Here is a 20,587-nt window from a genome sequence, read left to right on the forward strand (position 1 = left end):
TCTTCATGCAAGGTTGCGGAGAATTTGTCTCTCTGTAAAGAGCTCTCCTCACTTTGCGTCTAAAGCCTTCAATGCCTGCCAGTTGACTTTCGTTGCCAGCTTTGATTCGCGTGCAATGCGCCTTTCGAAATCCAGATAATCAAGCCACAAGTCCACATTTGTGTTCGCCGATTGCAAAGCCGTTGCTGCTTTAAAAAGTTTGCTTGTTTGGAAAGGGAGCTGAAGCACGTCTGCATCAGATAGTTGTCACTGAGTCTGCATGCGGTCATAATTTTTCATTTGAGACCGGATGGCCGAGTGTAATGACTTCAATGTGAGCGGGGGCAGGGAAAGCATGGTATCGCAAATGCCCTGCAACTGTTTCAGATTGCCCTCTGAAGATATCCATGCGCAGAGAGCTCTCTCCTCATCGCGCCCTCGAAAGGGGATGAGAACCTTGGCCGTCAACACATCGTGCGATTTTCTTGACAAGGGACAAGTTTTTGATTCTAGCATGTTCGCAAAGTGGTTCATAGACCAGGTGTGAGGGTCTTTGGGATCCACACCGTCGGGGCCTTCCGTTCCGCTACTAGAAAAATCACCACTGAAAACTTTTCCAGACTCGATGAGGACAAGCACTTTCTTGGCGAGGGAAGTAGCTGCCTGGTGCTGTTCGCAAGTGCTGATAAGGGCGATTAGGTTTTCCCAAACTGTTGGTGGTGGGTTGGTGGGAGTAAGGGAATGGGATGGGGTAGTGGAAGGTTGGCCGGCCGGCGCAGGCACGGGAGGGAGAAATTGGAACAATTTATTCCGAATGTTGTTGGGATGGAGACTGATCTTGAGTCGAGCACGGGAGGCGTTTCGGCAAAACCTTCGGCCCTCGAAACGGCACTCGGCGTCGACATGCAAGAGACGGGCTCCCTCGCCCCCCCGGCGTCAACGCGAGCGGATAGGACGAACAAGTACCACGCGCACTACTCTACGACGCGCATCTACACTACGATAGTCCCCAAACGCGGGCCTTCCCTCCCCTGGCCCTCCGCGCGGTAATCACGTGAGCAAGTCGACGATCTGGTCGACGACGGCGACAAGAAACGGGGGCGTCTTCTGCGCGATAGGGACGACGATATCGACGACCTGGTCCACAAGCGACGGATGTCCGGGCTCGAGCACCTCCCTCGCGAAGCAAAGCACGAAGCCGAGCGCGGCAGCGCGACCATTGACGCTCTCGGCGGCGTTCCAGAAGGAGCGCGCCGGCCTGACTGCGGCGCAGCCATCGCCTGCAGCGGGGGTGGAAACGTCGACGGCGGGCGCGACCGTGCGCCCGGGCGGGGCTCGCTTGTGCGGCGGGGCGTTGGCGATCTCGGCGAAGGCGGTGGCGAGCAGCTCGCGGCGCTGGAGGCCGGGCAGGGTGACGAAGTCGTCGTGCGAGAGGCGCGCGGCCGAGGCGATGCGCTCGTTGTCCAGCTGTGCGACGGCGCGCGCGCGCAGCCCGTCCAGCTGGGCCACGGGGTCGGGCGGCGGGCGCGCGGCGGCAGGCGCGGGCGGCGGGCGGCGCGACGCGCGGCGCGACGCGCGCGGCAGCAGCAGGCGCAGGCGGCGCGCTAGGCGCGGCAGCAAGACGCGCGCGCGCGGCGGCAGAAGTGTGTTAAAGGCCAGCGTCACCGACACGGACACCACCGCCAGCACGCCCGCCAAGACCGGCGGCGGCAGCGCGAAGGCCGGCGCGGGCGTGCAGCGCCGGCGCATTGGCCCCGGGGGTGGCGCGCGCGGGCGGCGCAGCGTGCGAATGGTGGAAGTGGCGGGCATGGTAGAAGCTGTCTTTGCAATCAACTCATACATACTTCTGAAAACTGTTTTCCGGCGAAACAGTTAAGTGATCTTCACAAACAGTCGCAGTTCGAGTTTGCCGCGCTTCCCAACGTGATGGGCAATTCTTTCAGGCGGTATGTACGGCGTTTTACGCATAGTGGTTCCGAAAACATCCCTTCAACTTCGAAGGCACTCCTCACACCCCAGGAAAACATTTCGACTTCCGAACGCACCACTTGTCCTCCTCCATCAAATCTGCGATCTTCGTTACCCCCTCGCGCGAAATCAGCCGTTCCCGCATCTCACCGACCTCCTTCTCCAGACTCGTCGTCGCCTCCTTCATCACCGCGGCAACCTCTTCACACTACAGAACCTTCTTCCCTTCAATCACACACACCAGCGTCTTCGGGTGCAGATAAGACACGGCGGAGATCTTCCCGTTTGCGATTTCGGACAGATTCTGTGGGACCTTCATTCCAAGTCATAGCTTCGCCATCATCCAGCCCCCAAAAAGAAGCACAAGGAAACATGGGTCTGCGACGTACAGTGTCCGCGCATAAGAGGCGTCCATTGCCATTACAGGCCGGAATTGGAAGCGCCGAGAAGCGTCGAAGACTAAGACCCTCTCAGACTGAGGCCACACGTTCGAACCCTACTGCGCGGGTACCCCTGTCGAATTCATCTGCGCTTGAGAGCACCGAGTTACAGCCTGCCGCACGTTCGAACCCTACCTTGCACCCACCCCGATCGACTTCATCCGCGCTTGAGAGCACTGAGTTGCATCGATCCATAGTGGCAATGCACAAGAGGTTGGCAGAAGAGCTGGCCAGCTGCAATGCCACATTATGGGACCTAGTGAAAAGCAATGCCAATACGGCGTCCAGTTTAGAGGACATCAAACTCCTCATTCTTCAAAGCTCTGCAGGTAGTTCGCGAATACCATCTCGATCAAGGGTGCAGGGAGGGTCTCGGAAAGGTGCAACTAAGAACCTGGAAAAGGACGTTCTCAAAGACAACCCCACAGTTATTATCGAAATCAATGCGGCAGTGAACGCGGATACCGTGTCAAGATCGCTTGCACAGACTCTATCTTCGTTTATGGATGTCTATCACAATAACCAGGATGACCCCCGGATGACATCGCGTGTCGTCAGCGTCCTCTTGTTCGGGCTGAAACATAACAAATCTCGTTCAGAATTCAAACACGGACTGGGCAAAAAGCATGCAAGTTTTCGCTTCATTACAGCCAAACGTGCGGTGATGAACGCAAGAAATCTCTCCGACGAAAGTATACGAGCATATGCGGCAGAATTGACAACAACCAAAGCCTTTATTGATAGGGATGCCGACCGCGATGGAATTGATGTTTATGTTTCTACGAAGCCTTCTTGGCTGCAACCAGGTGTTTTGGACAAGCAAACGCTGCACACCGCGCGAATGCATCACGAGTGCGTGAAGGCCGAGTTACCTCCGGATCCCTCCTGCCCGACTAGGCGCAAACATCTGTTCATATGCAAGAGGATCGTCACTATTATTAACGACTGTTTGAGAATCTCTCGGGATCGCTCAAAGGTCAAAATGTTCGAGAGCGGCCTCTTTCTACTGGTTAACTGGAGTGAATATGACTCTTTCCATCGCTCTCACTCGTCACCCACCTTTCGATTTTTGCACAGTGATGCGGAATCCGTCCCCGCTTCCGAGATCCCTGACACTACTGTAGGGTGGGATACACACACATCCGTCACCAATCGGAAGCTTCTGGCTGCTCTTATATCGGAAAGCAAAGACCTGGTGATACAGGCGACTTATCAGGTCACCGTCACTGGTGGTTCGAACGGCGAAAACCGTGTCACAGAGATCAAGCGCAACATTAACATCTTGCGAATTGCTCTGCGCTTCGTCTGCGCCTATTGCCATTGTGGTGAGGAAATGACTCTTGGATCACATGCGTCAATGCTTCGAACAATCTATCGGATTGCTCGGTTTCTGAGGCAATTGTTCTCTGTTCGGGCGAACTACAATCCTTCAGGTACAACGGCAACGCATGATGAGGCAACAGCTGTCAGTGGTGACGTGACAAGTGAGAGGAGCCAATCTTTGATACCCGAAATCAGGCTGCGAGAGATGTTACCGGGTAGATCGGAGAAAGAGAAGTTTATCAGTGTGGTGTTGAAAATCTCCAAAGAGACATTCGCCAGATTAAACATTTCTGCACCGCAAGACATTGACAGCAGCGAAAGCGCTGTGCTAAGCGGCACCAATGAGTGGAGACATCAAACAGAAGATTTGGAAGATGATTTCGACAGTGACGATGATGATATGGCGGGAATGCTAGACTAACATTTCTGCCCTGATAGGTTACGTAAAGTTCGGATTTGCACGACCAGTGTCAAGACGGGTTCAGCAGTACGCGCTAAGCTGCATGCCAACAATTGCACGCCTTCACTATCAGAAGCTGCAGTATTAGAGCAGGTGAAAAAGTCGGAGCTCGTTCTAGTGGAGGACATCACTCGGGAAAATCGCATGAGGGGCGCGATCAGCATTCGAAAAAATCATTTCGGCTGCTCATGTCGGCAAGAGTGAACAGGGCGGAACCATATAGTTTATCCTACCTCCATAGTCACCCAATGAATGAACGAATTGCACCACCATGTATCCCCCAACTTTTTCCGAGCAGCATCTCACTTGTTCAAACTGAAGAGCATGTCCAAGCATGACCCATTCTTCGGTCTTAAGAGTCTCCCTAACCCGGATCTCCGCCTCCTCCAGCTTAGACGGGTCCAACAGGACCTCGCTAAGCACCCTGAAAGCAAAGTCCGTGACGCTATGAAACTCGTCCGGGCATCCCTTGACGCCGCGCATGGCGTCCTTCGTGACAGCGGCGTGGTTGCGGCAGATGGCGTTGGCAGCCTGCTTACGGTGTTGGGCGCCCTCATGGCCATCGTTGAGCACGTGCTTGCTGCGGGCCGTCTCGACGGCCAGCGACACCGGGCTCCGCGTGCGCAGGAAGGACACCGGACCGATCTGCGGCGGCAGGGCGCCGATGTGGGTTCAGTCGTCGCTCTGCAGGTACGTGGCGGGCTCCCAGGCGTCCCGCGCGGCAAACCAGCGGCGTAGGTTCGGGCGGCCGTCGGATAGCTCCAGGTTGCGCCAGAACTTGAGAGAGGAGCGCGCGCGCTCGAAGATCGTGGCTGGGGAGGAAGGGGTGTTAGGATCAGGCGGGCATTGTTTGGAGAAGCAAAAAAAGCGAGTACAAAGGTGATGAGGACTTACAGAGATGTCGACGAACGAGGGCTCCGGGCCCGGGTAAAAGAAGGAGCCCTCAAAGTCGCCGAGGCAGGTCTCGATGAGATCGAGGGTGTGGTTGACCGGTTCCAGGCCTCTCCCGGGGCTAGACATGGCGCCTCGCAGGGCGCCGAGCCACGAGCCGGTGAAGACGCGCTCGAGGCGCATGTAGCGGTGAAAGGCCTGCATCATGTCGTTATCATCGACCGGAATCATCTGGCGGTACGGTGTCTGAAACGTGTCCTCCAGCATGAACATGATATCCATGGACACAAATTACAGTGAATGTACACAAAAATGGTGATTTGTGTACACACATTTTGTGTATTTTGGGTTTCAGGAGGCGCCCATTATTTCTTCGATGACAATGCGTCGCAGAAAGTCAACAAAAGATTTCCAAGGCCGTGCAATAATTTGTTTGCCAAAGAAGCATGTTGAAATCGTTAGCTTGATACCCTCTCCAGAAGAGCGCGACTTCTATGCAGCCTTGCATGACCGCACCAAGACCCAGTTTAATACATCTGTCAGAGAAGGCAAAGTCATGAAGAACTACGCATCTATTCTTGAATTGCTGCTCAGGTTGCGCCAAGCTTGCGATCATCCGTACCTGGTATTCGCTGCAGCGCCCAGTAAGGATTCAGTCGTCATGAAGGACAGGGACAAACTTTTCAAACAATTTTTGCAAGCAGGGTCCTCATCCCAATTTGTTGAGAAGATATATAACGACGCTGAGTCTGGCACACTGCAGAGGTCTAAGGAGTGTCCACTTTGCTTGGATGTGATTGATGATGCTGTTGCACCGAGAGAATGCGGCCATCCGGCTTGTAGAAGTTGCTTGTTAGAATGCGTGCAGCGGACCAGGAGGTGCCCTGTCTGCAGAGCTGACATTACCTTCGAGAGCATTGCTACGCTGCCAAGGGCTACTAGATTTTCAGTGGATCTCAAGACGAGATGGAGATCCAGCGCTAAAGTAGACGCGTTACTGAAGGACCTTGCCGAAATACAAACTCTCCGAAAACAGAATGGTGCTGAGGGAGTCGGAAAGACAGTCGTTTTCTCTCAATTTACGAGCATGCTAGATCTCGTCTGGATGGCTCTCGACAGAGCGAAAATTAAGTCTCTCCGTATCGATGGATCTGTTCCTCAAGCTCAGAGAGCAACAATTTTGGAGCGTTTTGAGAACGAGAAAGAGTTATCATTGCCCACTTCAAATGTCTTGCTTGTATTCCTTCGGGCGGGCGGCGTTGGTCTAAACCTTTGTGCTGCATCATGTGCCATCCTCTTAGATATTCACTGGAACCCTCAAGTCGATGCGCAAGCACAGGATCGTGTGCATAGGCACGGGCAAACCAGAGATGTGGTCATCAAGAGGTATATCGTGAATGGGTCGGTGGAGGAACAACTCCTAAAAGTACAAAAAAGGAAGCAGGATATCGCAGATGGAGCCCTCGGAGCAGCTACCAAGAAAGACAAGAAGCAGGCTGGGTTGACCGAGCTCAAGCTTTTATTCGCCGAGGCCTAAATTGTCGCTGCAGCTGTTTCGCCGGCTCTCTGCTTGCCACGAACGCCTTGGTTCTTACTGAGATCAGTCTTCCTTTTTTGCTAGAGCGTTGAATGACATCATCACACTCACTGAACAGGCAATGAAGAGCGGTACACATGACGGACTGATGAGTACAGCCAGAATGCCATGTCCTCCAACAACCTCTAAACACCACGAAAGACTTTTCAATAAGCAAAAAGGGGACCAAAACTCGCGCAACGGTTGACCGCTGCAAGATTGTAGCCTGCCGTGATGACATCACAGCTAGGTAAATACTACGATTGCACCCCTAGTCCCCTGATCACACTGAGGTTGCCCTACGAACGCCTACAGTAGGGTTGCTAGTGATGAGAGGGCTCGAAGGATGGCGATAACTCCTCGCAGTTGATCCCAGCTCGCATCATGTCCAACCGCCAACTTCTGGCTACTCCTCCAGTTAGTAATACCTCGCACAAGATTGTCAACATGCTCGACAAGCTCATCTGCAGCGCTTCCACAATTCCAAACTGTTCCACTCCGGCTAGCGTTGGTAAAAAACTGACCTCCGGCATACGTACGTAGAAGGTGTCGGACTCCTCATCGCTCTGGTAAACGAGGCATGGACGGAGACTGCTCCGTCGCGGGTAACCCGGGCAAATTGGCCGTGAAGATGGTCCTCGGCCCATTCAAGAACGTCCACAACAACTACTCTTTCGCTCCCGCCTACCCGAACCACCAATCCGCCCCTCCACCTCATCAACAGTCTCTCCCGGTCCATACACCTGCATATCCGCCCCGCCAACCCCAGCCGTACGCACACCAACCTCATTCCCAACAGTATTCACCCCACGATCAGACGTACCACCCGCACGCCTCGCAGTAAGAGCCCAGCTCGCATCATGTCCAACCGCCAGGATATCCCAGCGTCGGAGGAGCTCCATGTCATAACATGTAAGAGCTCAAACACAAAAAAAATTACCAAATGGCCTTGCACTGAATCATTTAACGCGTTTGTACTGAAACGTTCGACAACTTTTTGAAGTCTCTGAGACTTTCACAATTCATAGATGTGTCTACGACGACATACGTGACTAGGTGCTCATGTGTGGTTGACCCTTTGTACAAAATACGTGCGTCAAGTACTCATCTGTAACCAAATAGCTGACTTCGGACACGGCCTGAAAGCCTCTAATAGGGAAGTAGGGGAGCTCAACTTCGAGAGACCCGCAAACGTGTTCAGAAACGGATGTAGCTGTACTCCAGAATCGACTGTTCGGGGGAACTATCGGACGCCACCGGAAAGAGAAAGTTTTCAACTCCGAGAAAACAGTCTTTACAGCTTCGTCCTCCGACACCTCGCTCGGTGTGGCTGAAAGCCTTGCCGCGAAAACCTTGCTTACAAGGTCAACTGCTTGAAGTGATGAACGTGAGAGAGGGTGAGTGTACGACATACTTCGAAAATCGAAATCTCGGCTCTTTCGGACAAGGGCATCGACCGTCGCCTTGCGACGAACGTATGGCATACATGTTCCCACCAGCAGTGCCGCCGCCGAATTCTCATCGGTGTCATCTGCGACATACAGCCCCATAATGCGAATTGCTTCATGCACGGTTCCTTCTTTTCCTCCTCCTTTCCTCCCTCGCACAATATTTCTCATGTCCGCGACAGAGTTTATGCCAATAACTGTGCACAAATCTTTGCATGATGGGAAAATTATCTCTGCGAGCTCGGTGCACGCTGCGAGAGACTGGGTTTCCTGGAACGAGGGCTTGAACTGGGCAGAATCGGACAACGAATGAACAGCGCGGGCCAAGTTCTCATACTCTTCCAAGGTGCAGTCTACCACTGAACGAATGCTTCCGGTAGAGCTCTCTTCGTAGTGTGTGTCCTGCTCCATATCCCCTTGTCGCGGTTTGAAGTTTGGTACCGGCTTCTGGATGAGTACCAATGTTTTCTGTCTCAAAGTATTTAGGAGACGTGCACATTGCCGTTCTGCCGTTGATCCAGACCCGATCCGAGAAAAGAATTGAAACTGGCCAAACAACCATGCGCTCGATTTCTTCAACTCGAGATAAAAGCGTAGCCACTTTCCCCTCCATGCTATACAGTCGTAAATTTTGTACCGCCTCCCCATCACCAACTCCATTTTCGCTCTGGCGAATAAAATTTTCTCCGTCTGTTTCATAGCTCACCTATCCTGAGCACTCATAATAACGCCACCGCAACTGAGTGGCGTCATCTTCCACCAAGCGAATATAATCAGGAAGAACCCACACCATCGCTTGTTGTTCATCGAAACCCTCCCTTGCCACGTATTTCAGTTTCCCTTTCACTCTTCCCTCGACCACTTCCTTAGTTACTAACTCTGCCCGCCACCAGACGGATGCAAGCGTTCTCTCACCTCGCCTTCGTCCGTCCCCTTTGGTTAATTCGATGTCCCAGAGGACCTCAATTGGTATCCCAGGTACCAAAGACTGCATTTGGGTACAGTAGTCTGAGCCTTGGGAAAGGCTTCCTGTCACTATGAATTCGTCATGAAAAAGCACGCTCGCCTTTTTTACACGTGGCACACAAGACCCCCAAGTTTTGTTTCCCGAAGTCACCAAAGGACAAACGGGGCTTCGTCCCGTCCTTTCTCTCCGCAACCAGATTCCGAAGTCGTGCGCAACCCTGCCGACTTACCCCAAATACCACGCAAATCCCCCGCCATGGTCGAGCAAAAAGAAGTCATCCGCCCACCCCCTGATGTGTATCTGATCGACCCTCCTCCGCCCCCCTTCACCGTCCCCTCTGCCTACCGCGCCCCGCGCCCCGCCCTCTCATCTCAACTCGCAAGACTTCATCTTCGATCTCGGGTCGTCCACATTGTGGCCGCCTTCTCAGGCTCCTCCATGCCAATCTTACAAACCCCACCGTATGTCGCCCGCATGCGCCATGCTATGATGCCGAGTGGAAGAAAATTAGAGAGGAACCAGATAACTATGACGAAGTGTCAAAGACAGTCAAGGTGGAAACTGGGGAGGCGAGTGATAAGCCGGCGACGAGCGCGGAGGAGCAGGCGAGAATTGATAATGAGAGGAGGTTGAATAAGTTAATGCAGGATAAAAAGAATTCAAGAGCCGGCGGAAGGGATAAGGATGTGTCGGGGACAGAGGCAGAGCCAGTGGATACATCGTATACACTGGAGGAGGTTGTGTATTGAAGATATGGGGGATATAGATGAGGACAAGTACTACATTTCCATGTGCGTCGGACAGTGGGAATCGTCGACAGCGCTGAACCAAGAGATCGACAAGCGTCAGCTGCTCGAGAATGACGAACGTGCCAAATTGAGCGCGGGAAAGGCAAGGGCAGCGGAGGTGGCGTGGTGGAAGCGCGTACGAGCACACGAGCTTCTGTCGATGTCAGAGCTGAGCGCGCCGTAACTCAAGCAAAAGCGGCACGAGCGCGCGCTTTGCGGGGCTACGGAAGCACGGTTACGGGGGAAAAGGGTCAAGCTCGCGGCGAAGGCGGAAGCGTAGAGGAAGGCTGAGGATATAGAGAAGATGCGCATGGAGAGGCCACAAGAGTATCTGACCGAACTGCGAACGGAGCGAGATGAGCTAGCTGAGCGTTTAAATCGAAAGGACGCCGCGCGCGAAGCGAGGTGGGATCGGCGGTGGCAGGCTGCAAGGGAACGAATGAGGTTGTTGGCACAACAAGCAGGAAGCAATGCAGGTTTCAACGAATACCCAGGGCGAGGGAACTCAAAGGGGCGCGAGAGAGGAAGTGGAAAGGAAAGAAGGACGGGCCAGGGGAGGGGACGAGGGAGAGGGCGTGGGAAGAAAAATGTGGAGGAGGACACGTTTAGGGTGGACGATGCGGACTGGGATGTGTACAGATCAATGAAGGTTGGAAACGATGGGACGGATTCTGAAGACAACTCTGGAGAAGAGCGTGTTCGTTTGAAATCTGTGCGTACTGAGATTATGATTGAGTGTCTCGTTAAACCTGTCAGGAAGTACCGCTTCTACGAGGTTATCACTGAGGATGGAATTGCTGGTTTCACGGAGAAGCTTTTCGACATCGGCGTGAATAGCACGCATCTCGCTGTCGTGGTAGTGATGTTTGGCAAATATGAAGTAGTATAGCGTGAAGAAACCGAGAAGAAGAAAACACATTCGATACATGGTGAGTAATTGCTGCCAAGCTCCGAGCCGTGAGCGAGCCTGTGGGGGGTTTGTTGGTCGCCATCCTGCATGAAACGATCGAGAGGATTTCCTCTCCCGCTCAGATGTAGAATTCAGCCGTGGGAGGCGCGGTGAGTGGGAGTCATGGAGGCCAGATAATGTTGCAGCTGGGTGCAGGTTACGAGCGGTTGTGCGATATTGTGTCAGGAGATCGGAAATGTCGAACGACATCGGAGAGTGGAACTTATGTGTGCTACGTGTTTTAATTGGCTGTCTCTACAATGACTTCATTCATCTATTTTTAATTGGGCCCTCGTCGTCTGCCCGTGCCGCACGTCGCACGGGCCGTGCGGCGCGCGAATGATCACAAGTGGCTCCTTGGAAAACTCCCTATCGCTTGCGGCTCGTCGCGCTGAAGAGCTACACAGAGCTCGGTGTTAAGGAAGTCGGGCTGCCGCGTGCAAGCGTGGTTGTGCGAATTACTGGTGTGTGCGTTGTACGCATCTTCGGTGCGCATGTAGCGATGCTGGCCTGCTCCGCCTCAAAACGGCGCTGCGACTCAGCTTCCTTCTCCGCTTTTTTTCTTCTGTTCCGAGCAGCTTTTGATTCTGTTCCACCCCCCAATCTCCGGGCGACTTCATTGCCTTCGGGTAATTGGGGATTAGCGTTGTCTGCCGGTTCTGCTTCTTCCTCTTCGATAACGCTCTCCAGTCTCTCAAGCGCCTGCGCTTCGACTAGTCGCTTTGCAATCTCGCGATGGTCATCACTGGCGACTCCTTGCTCATCTGGAACTACGGCCGCTCCGATTTTCAACGCAGCGATAAGTCAGGAACACATGCGGAGAACTAAGCCATTCGAGGAGGGTAACCGTCGTGCCTGGATAAGCAGTACAAAATATTCCCCTCCATGATCGAGGCAGTGCAACTCAAATTATTCTCTTCGGGTTTAAAACATTGTGTGGTACGGTCACTGTGACAGGCGTGAACTAGTCCAACTCTTCTGACAGAGTCCGTGAGCTTCAAGAATTGAAATGGCTTGTGGACGTCAACATAAATAAATCCGGAAGTGAACTGGCATTTCTTGACAACAGCGAAAGGTGTCTCTTGATATGCATCCTGCATTTTCATAAATGTTTCGATTGCAAAGTAAGCTACGTGCAGCTCATCAATGTAAGCAATTCTTTCATCTTCCGCAGGTGTAGGTACAATTTGCGGTTCGTCATCGAACACGAGTGCTTGAAGCGCAGAGCCTTTCGAGAGCATGTGGTGCGGTCTTGAATGCGATGTAACAACTCCAAACCCGTACAGGGTTTTTTTCATTCGACATGCCTTTTCGAAGAATTTGGGGTCATTGGGACCCGCTTCTACAATGAAGTCGGCAGCAATACAAGTCATAGTCGCATGGAATGGACCTTCAGCATCTACCGTACGTTCACTTAGGACCCATTCCGCCCTTCTCGGGTTGTTGTTAATAGTAGTAGATGGAACTCCGAGTACGTGCTTCAACAACCCATTTCTAATAATACTCAAAGCCTTCTCTGCCTCACCGTTCGTTTTCGTTACATAGTTATGTACGTCTCTTCTTCGTCCGCAAATGAGATTGACCACTGAAGAGATTGCCTTGCCTTCCATTTCACAACTGCCGTCTACAGAATAAAGAGCAGATGAATGCCGGTTTTTCCAATCGTTATTAATAATGTGATCCATTCCCTGTATATGGGCGTCATGACCGTTGGAATCTGCCATGGCCTGCTTAAGGGGCTGGTGAGCCCATTCGAAAACAAGTTCGGCGAAGTGCTGCACGTGACCCATTGCAGGGATAGAATGCATATAAAGCTCTAGAAACCGATGGATATTCGGCTTGTCCAGCTCTTTCCCCGCCATAGTACTGCTTCGACAAAGGTCATTGCAGTTTCGTATGTACATCTTGCAATGGCGTTCCAAGTCTTCCATATGCGCCATGCCATCTTCACGATTGTACCTTTTCACCTGCTCCAATCCATCCACATGCAGCTTAGGATACCAGTATGTCTTGCTGACAAGTTTGCTAAACAAACTGAGGTTCTGTACAATTGAACACAGTGCTTGTTTGGATACATTAGATATTTCTTGAGGGCAGGATAGGTTATCAACAATCTCTTTGAATACAGGAGAAGCAATCAATAATATCGAAAACGTTGCCGATATGCTTGCCGTGTACATACTATTTGTACTGAAATTGTAGATGCGTGTCTCAGTTACCAGGCGGTTTGTTCGCAACAAGGAACAGATTAACCCGTCTACCTGCTTTCTTCTAGTCGCGGTAGGAAGGGACTTAAAGGCAAGGGTTAAAATATTAATTGCGTTACCAGCCAGGAGATGGTCTGGGGCAACAAGCATTGAGCGATACGGGTCAAACCTAGGGTTTGCGACTGGGACGTTGTGTTCGGTCAGCGGTTTCGTGGTTTTTTTCAACGCGTTCTTCAAATCCTGAGAAAAAGAAACAAAAGGACTTGCTTTCCTTGCTGCATCGTCATTTCCGTTCAGGCCCAATGCGTTCAGCTCTACATCCGAGATACCAGAGGCTCGTAAGGCCTTCGTTCTTTCTGCATTTCTCGCGAAACATGCGTCTGCGCTGTGAATATCCGTGGTGTATGCATATCGCGACGCGAGTCCTTTAGGCCCTTTAAATCGCATGAACGAGCAGAGGTTGCATGGTGCTGTGCCATTCACTCCCACCACATCCAGGACATGCCCAACCTCGTGGTAGTCGCTCACGAAACCAACCACATAGGTAAACAGCAGCAAATCCTCCCCATCGGCACTTCTGGCAGGTATACCCTCTGTTGATGATTTGACGAGGTCTGCTACTACTTGCTTCAGACCTTCCTTCGTTAACACTCCAGATTCAGTCAGGGCAAGAATACGTACTCGCTCTCTACTACTTCTACATTCCGGAGGATAGTTGAGGGAGAGACAATAGACACCCCCCGCTGAACCCGCTTTAAATCGGAACGGGGAAAATCCATCTGAATATAGTAGGATATGGTCAACAAATTATTTCCTTCCGTCTTTAAGCTTACCATATGACGGTGAAATTGGGGGTCGGGAGTGTTGAAATGAAAGAGATGGCTGGTTGCCGGCCACCATGACGTCCACCACGGAAACCTTCGAAGCTGTATGAAATGAGATGCGTAAAGGATGATCAGCTCCATCGTCTCCAACCTCGCAAGCGAAGGGTATGCACACAAGCTCAATTTGCTGCCCTCCCTGTGTTGATCTGTTGTGATGCTGAATTAGTACCATGACATAATCCAGCTCAGCACTGATATGTAGAACTGTGCTAATGTCACCAGCGCGCCACAGGTCCGTTGTTGGCCGCCGAAATCCCTTCCATGTTCCGTAACGTAACTCCGACCTCGACGCTTCGGTCAGGGGTGGTCCGCCTCTCCATGACACTACGAGAGAGGTTGTGACAACCCTGAACGTCAATTTGAAACATCTTGGATCTGCTCCGCTACACATATCCAGAGTGCACAATACTTCATGCGGAAATGGCGGTTCCTTCCGCAAGTGCAAGGTGACCACTCCTCCATCTCCCCTGTACGCAGTGAGCAATGGGCAGGAGGGCGCGGTTTCGTCGCTGGTGCTGGGAAGGACGTTACGAGCGATGTCCAGAATGAGATCTCTATTTCGAACCATGGGAACGCTTTCGATAGTGGAGAACAGAGCTCCCGAGCTAGGAGAGATGGAGTCTTTCGCAGCGCCTTTCAGTACATTCCATGTCTCGCGGCACGCCAAGTCCATCAAAGACCAAGATGATGGCAATATGACTTTGAAACGGCTTGAAACTGGCCCAACTCCCTGCAGTGACTGAAGAGTCTGTCTGGAGCCCGATTTCGAAGTATCTAAAATCGCCTCGCATTCCATGCTCATCACAAAACCCCACTCTCGAAGCAAAGGGGACAGAGTCCGATAAACCGTAGAGTAGTCAGGAAACATTTTCCCCCCCGGCTCGTATTTCTTTAGAAGGTGGTTGAAACAGCTCCGAAAGATGTTATAACCGGACTTAGAGTACCGAACGGTCCCGGACACAAGTAAAACAGCCATTATATTTTGCCACACGCTAAGCTTCTTATATCCACGACGGATCTCCGCAACATCCAACTGCAGTCCTATATCATGATGCATTTCATCTTCCTCGTCCTGTGCACTGAGCCCGACCACCAGTTCATTTGTCGTACCCCTCACGTGTTCAAGTACCATATCTACCATGCCACTCATGTCCTGCCCATTCGTTTCATGCATCTCCGCGACTGGAATTTCATCTGCGAACTGCATTTCGTGGACCATAGGGGTTCTGAACCCCTCTATAGTCTCAAAACACACATCTTTATGATCTCTATCCTCCGCCTCTGCCATTTCTTCTTCTTTTGTTTCCGCTGCACCCGCTCCTCGTATTTCATCGCAACCTTTCTCCGCACCCGTACAGTTTTGTGTCGTTCCATCAGCACTGTGTGTTGAGGGAGCGGATGTATCTGCCAGATGAAATGTCTCCTCATGATGTTCTCCCCACCGATCGTCGTACGCAATGCGACCCCTTCTTCCCCGACTCCCGACCTGGAACATGTTCCGTCGCTTCCGAATTCTTTTCTTCATTAGCTGTTAGAAGCGAGGAAGACATCGGATGAGAGTGCGATTGGAGCCACCTCATACCAGACTCGTATTTCATGATTGTGAATGTAGTCCAGGCTGATATCAGCCTGGATTACATGCGTGAATCACACCTGCTAATTGGCTGACTGAAATTCTGTAAACATATTTTGCAGGTCATTGGCTTCCAACTCGAGTTGCTGTACACCTGTGCTGTGCTTTACGTGTTCATCCCCTGGACAAAACGGAAATGACGTTTTATTGGTGCAGCATCATCCGTTTCGTCGTAAGAACCCAATTTAGGTCACAACCGGCTCACGTTTATAGCGCTTGAGGATACATTCGAGCTCCAAATGTATTCACGAATCCCTATAAGTACGTTGCACTCATCCCGGTTGTGACCTTAAGCCCAAAACATCCATGAGCAGCGTGATACCAACGCCGTAGTGCCGCCACCCTCCCAGTGGATGAGATCCGCAATGTGCTATCAACATTGAGCTTCCATCACCGCAGGCGACACGATCCACAGTGAGTTACCATCACCGCAGGCGACACAATCCACAGTGAGATACTAACGAAACTTCACAACTATCCCGTACGTGATATGATCCTCCTAGTGCCACGGAACAGAGGGACCAACCGCCGGCAAAAGTCAACAACCTGAAAGTGCTGCGAATTTCAGGGGCACAGCTAACAGGCTCTACCCCCCAAAAACCGCCATCTGCGGCAGGACGAAGACGACTATCCGCAGCCATGTCGATGAAAAACATCCTCAGGCATGACGAAGACGATCATCGACAGACACAACTGTTGTGTCTGTCGCAGCTGCATCAATATTGATAATACATGTAGGTACTGGCCTATGAAACGCTTGTTTTCACATCCACCAACAGTGTCGTCAGGCAGCGATTCCGTTATCATTCCTTACATTTAGTTTAGTGCTTTACAACCATTGCAAATGTAGTCCCCAAAACATTACATTACCAATTCCTAAACACTACAAATGTCGTCCAGCAACATTATATTGTCGTCTCAGAACAAGTATCAACTACCATCCAAAACCAATATAAGTATTACTTCTGAAAACCACGATTATAGTGTTCACGAACGATACGTTTATTGCTATTCCGACATATTACATGTAACGTGCACAGAACGATGAAAGTAATAATTCAAAATATTACTAATATATATTGTCGTTGGACAACATTACCAGTGTTTATTCGAACGTTATATTTCACGTTTCTGTACGATATAAGTAATAGTACAATTAATGAATATTTTATATTGTCGTTGGACAATGTTTAAAGTGTTTCAAGGAACATTATATTTAACGTTTCTGCACGTTGCATTTAGTGCCATCTAATATAATTATATATAGTGTGCTGAAATGATTCATTTATCGTTTCCACAGACAGTGCCTATAATGTTCACATACGCTACGTATAGTGTTTCAATAACACATTATAAGTAACGTCCATTGTTGATGTTTTAATGTTTACAATGACATTATATCTATTGTTCACGGCTGATGCAAGTGGTACCCGAATTCTGATGTTTTCATCGTACACGGACGTTTTATTATCATTCCTGGAATGCTGATGTATTGTTGCCCGGACAATACTATTCTGGTACCCCTAAAACGTATCGTCCAAAAACATTACATATATCATGACACGATATTACTTTAATGTTTCGGAATACTACAAGTATTGTTGTTCCTGGTACTTTGCCTCTGCAGTGTAGTGGAAGTTGCTCCGTATCGTCCAGGAGGCTATTTTCCATGGTGGGGCTGGCAGGTGCTGTGGTGGCCATAATGGGGGTAGATAGACGTCTGGCGCGTGAAAAAGCTGAAACGTTCCAATTTCCTTGAGGCGATGACACCACGACTGAGCGGGCCACCACGGGGTGACCAGTAGGCCTCCCGCCGATTCCTGAATGATCTTCTCCACGACGAGTGGGATGAGCTTGAGCGGTGGGTTCCAGAAGTTGACCGTCTGCCCCCAATGTTGCTGTAGCGCATCGATTCCTGAGAATCCCGGTGAGCGGTAGCGGCTGTTGAACCGGCGGCAGATCGTTGATTCTTGATCTGCAAACCGGTCGATTGTTGCAACACGTTCACAGGTGACGACGGGGTCCTTGTGTTGGACTTTTTGGCAAAGTTAGTTCAGGAGTTTGATACTCAAGAAATGAACGAGGGGCAAGCAATCCGCTTGTTGCGCGAATTTCTAAGCGGCATCGCCTTGAGACAGTACACTTCTGTGTCTCAGACGGCCGGGTCCCATCACGGAAAAGTGTCTGTTGGGCCAGAGGCCGTACAGTGGTTGATAAGGAGTTTCGCAACCAGCGAGGCGATCCTTCAAGCCGTGCTCTCATTGCGAGAAGTTCAGCGAAGGCCGTCTGAAGACGAGATGGAGTTTTACATTCGCCTAACAGACGCGAGTAATCGCTGTGGGAATGTTTATTCTATGGAGGAGGAGATGACCATTTTCATCGAGGGGCTTGATGCCAGTATTAAGCCCATGGTCTCGCAGTATCGACAAGATAACCGAGATGTCTCATTTTTGAGATTGGTATATTACGCAAAGGCGCATGGCTCGGCGAGCCGCGCCAAGGACAAAACGACCAAGAAGGTCACGATTCAGACGCCGTCGACGTTCAGGGCGGGGAAGAAGCCAAGGGCTTCTTATCCCGGTCGTAAAGGTCACGCCGCCGTCCACTTAGCCGAGTCAAGCTCCGCGTCAGGTGAACGCGGTGCGCACGGAAGCAGCGAGAATCATTATGAAGGAGCATTGGTAGCCGAAGGCAATTTTATTAAGCCATCAGAGGCCTACGGACACGAGGACTACGGGGCAAGCGGGTCGTCAACTTTACCAACGCTCACATACACGACGGGGTCGTTTTCAGAGCGCACGGATCCCGTGATGATGTTCCGGGGGCGCGGCCACACGCCGGCGCCGCGTATTCCGACGGAAGACAAGGGTACAACGTTTCGAACGCCAGGCTGGATGGGAAGGCCGCAGCATCAAGGAGGGCCGCTGGCCCGTGGAGGACCTAGGCCGCAATATCCCGTCAAGGGAACGGACTGGTGTGCTATCACTGTTACGAAAAGAGGCACGCCGCACCAACATGCATTCTTTCCCTCCGGGAAATGCACCGAGTTTTGGGAAATTATGAGGCGTTGTCTCCAATGGAGAGGTTAGGGATACCATCGACGAGTTATCTGAAGGTCAAGAATTGGTTCGATTCGCGGACGGTGAGCACGCCGAGTGCTTCAACGCCGAGGCCGAACCAACCCTTCAGAGGGCCCGCCGCGGGGCCGGCGTCGTCGGACGTGAGAAGGAACCCGCCGCCGCAGGGAAACTAGAGAGGGGAATCTGGCATGAGTCACGAGAGGCGTAGGTTCAACGTACTGCGTCCGGGACTCAGTCCCGTTCCCCGTCTCTAGCAAAAAGGGAAGGCCTCGACGAGGAGGTAGTTGAAATAGTGCGTAAGCCGAAGGAGCCGACTGTTGTCAAGAAAATCCTAAGTCGAGACAAGGATCGTCCGATGGATCAAATTCGTATGCCCTGGTACAGGGTTAAGCGACAAGAATGTCCTGAAAAGATTTTGGTCCTCGCGAGAAAAAAATACAAAGTTTACGCGGACATTGGACCAACGGTCGGATTGATGAGTCGAGTGTTGTCCGTGTTGGACACACGTGCCGGACCGAATTTGGTTTGGAGGTCGGAACTTCCTGCAGGAATGGAAATTGGTGTCCTACGGACCGACCCAAGACGTTGGCGACGCGAACAATAAGCCACTCCGGACTCTCGGCACAATTAAAGTGCTTGTGAGGCTTGGAAGATTTGTGGCCGCAGCCGAGTTTATTGTATGCGAAAAACCAGCAGTCCCGCTAATTCTAGGCGCGGACTACTGTGACTGGTTTGTGGAAGCAATTTATCCAAGGAAGAAAACGGTTGAGTTGGCGGATTTCTCGTAGGTTCCGATAATTAGGCGGTTCTCGACGAGAAAAGGGAAGAATAATCTCGTCCCCGGAGAGGACGAGAATGATGGAAAGGGGGAGCGAATTTCCCCTAGGGTGAAGATGGCAAGAGCCATGACCATTGAGCCATGGACGCAACACGTAGTCGAATGCACCTCGAAGAGGACTGGCTTGGTCCTCGTTCAACCCTACGCACCCCTATACGACAAACACGGACTGGTAAGCACCAACGGTGTAGTTCAGGTCGAGCCTGACAAACCTTTTAGATTGCTTGTAGGGAATTTTAGAAATTACCCTGTCAGGGTTCAAAAAGGCCAAGTGGTGGCGGAACTACTACCTCACCCGAGCGCCCTATTCAAGAGCAATTCCACCATTGGTGAGGAACTTGGAATTCAAGAAAGGGACGAGGAAAAACTTACTAATTACACCCCGCCGCCTACGGGCGAGAGAAGGTGCGAACCGTCGCAACAAGATCGCGAGGACCAGCAAGGAGAACGGGAGGAGGGACTCTCCGCGACGGCAACTACGAAGCCAGAACGCCGGATTGAGCCTCCCCGCCGGACGTGGAGGAGCTCGACTTGAGCCACGTGCCGGACCGGCTGCGCGAAAGATTCCGTCGGATGTTGAAAAAATATTCCTGCATGTGGGATGGGACCTTTGGTGAGATCAACACCACGGTCCACCGGATTGAACTGGCCCCGGATACAAGGCCAATTGCGCAAGCCCCGTATCGGGCCGGGCCTAAAGCCCGCGAAGTAGAAGATCCAGAAGTACAGAAAATGTTAGAAGCAGGAATAAAATCGAACCGGCGCAGTCAGAATGGGCGTCGCCCGCTTTATTAGTGCCGAAGCCGGACGAATCGATGCGCTTTTGCGTAGACTACCGCAGGTTAAACGCAGTAACGGTGAAGTACACGTACCCATTACCGAGCATGGATGAGTGTCTGGACTCGCTTGGGCACACCAAGGTTTTCTCCGCGTTGGGCGCGATCTCGGGATATTGGCAGATGCCTATCCCTGAATGCGACCGCGACAAGAATGCATTTTCGTGTCACTCAGGTCTGTATCGCTTCTCAAGAAATCCCTTCGGGCTTACCAACGCGCCGGCGACGTTTCAGAGAGCCATGGATATACTGCTCTCTCCGTTTCCGATGGAAGTCGTGTCTGGTGTATTTGGATAATATCATCATCTTCAACAAGTCTT

The 20,587-nt window shown here is 51.6% G+C and overlaps 2 protein-coding genes across 2 annotated transcripts; one reads left to right on the plus strand and one right to left on the minus strand.

The window, feature by feature from the left end:
- Positions 1-4,472: 4,472 nt before the first annotated feature.
- On the minus strand, positions 4,473-4,727 carry CHC_T00006514001 (hypothetical protein). The gene has a single exon (XM_005718967.1). It carries the CDS (start codon positions 4,725-4,727, stop codon positions 4,473-4,475), a length of 255 nt encoding a protein of 84 aa, XP_005719024.1.
- A 325-nt stretch (positions 4,728-5,052) lies between these two features.
- Positions 5,053-6,598, plus strand: CHC_T00006515001 (hypothetical protein). Its single transcript, XM_005718968.1, has 2 exons — positions 5,053-5,097; positions 5,420-6,598. The coding sequence occupies exons 1-2, from the start codon at positions 5,053-5,055 to the stop codon at positions 6,596-6,598; spliced, it is 1,224 nt and encodes a 407-aa protein (XP_005719025.1).
- Positions 6,599-20,587: the final 13,989 nt, after the last annotated feature.

This window comes from Chondrus crispus, genomic scaffold (genome assembly GCF_000350225.1).
Source record: "Chondrus crispus Stackhouse genomic scaffold, scaffold_44, whole genome shotgun sequence".
In the NCBI taxonomy this organism is placed as follows: Eukaryota; Rhodophyta; class Florideophyceae; order Gigartinales; family Gigartinaceae; genus Chondrus; species Chondrus crispus.

Bases quoted from the DNA above. Each gene is read 5' to 3' on its own strand.
- CHC_T00006515001 (XM_005718968.1), top strand. From the start codon at position 5,053: ATGAGGACTTACAGAGATGTCGACGAACGAGGGCTCCGGGCCCGG. The intron at 5,098-5,419 runs GTAAAAGAAGGA...GGGTTTCAGGAG, and splicing joins AACGAGGGCTCCGGGCCCGG to GCGCCCATTATTTCTTCGAT.
- CHC_T00006514001 (XM_005718967.1), bottom strand. From the start codon at position 4,727: ATGAGGGCGCCCAACACCGTAAGCAGGCTGCCAACGCCATCTGCCGCA.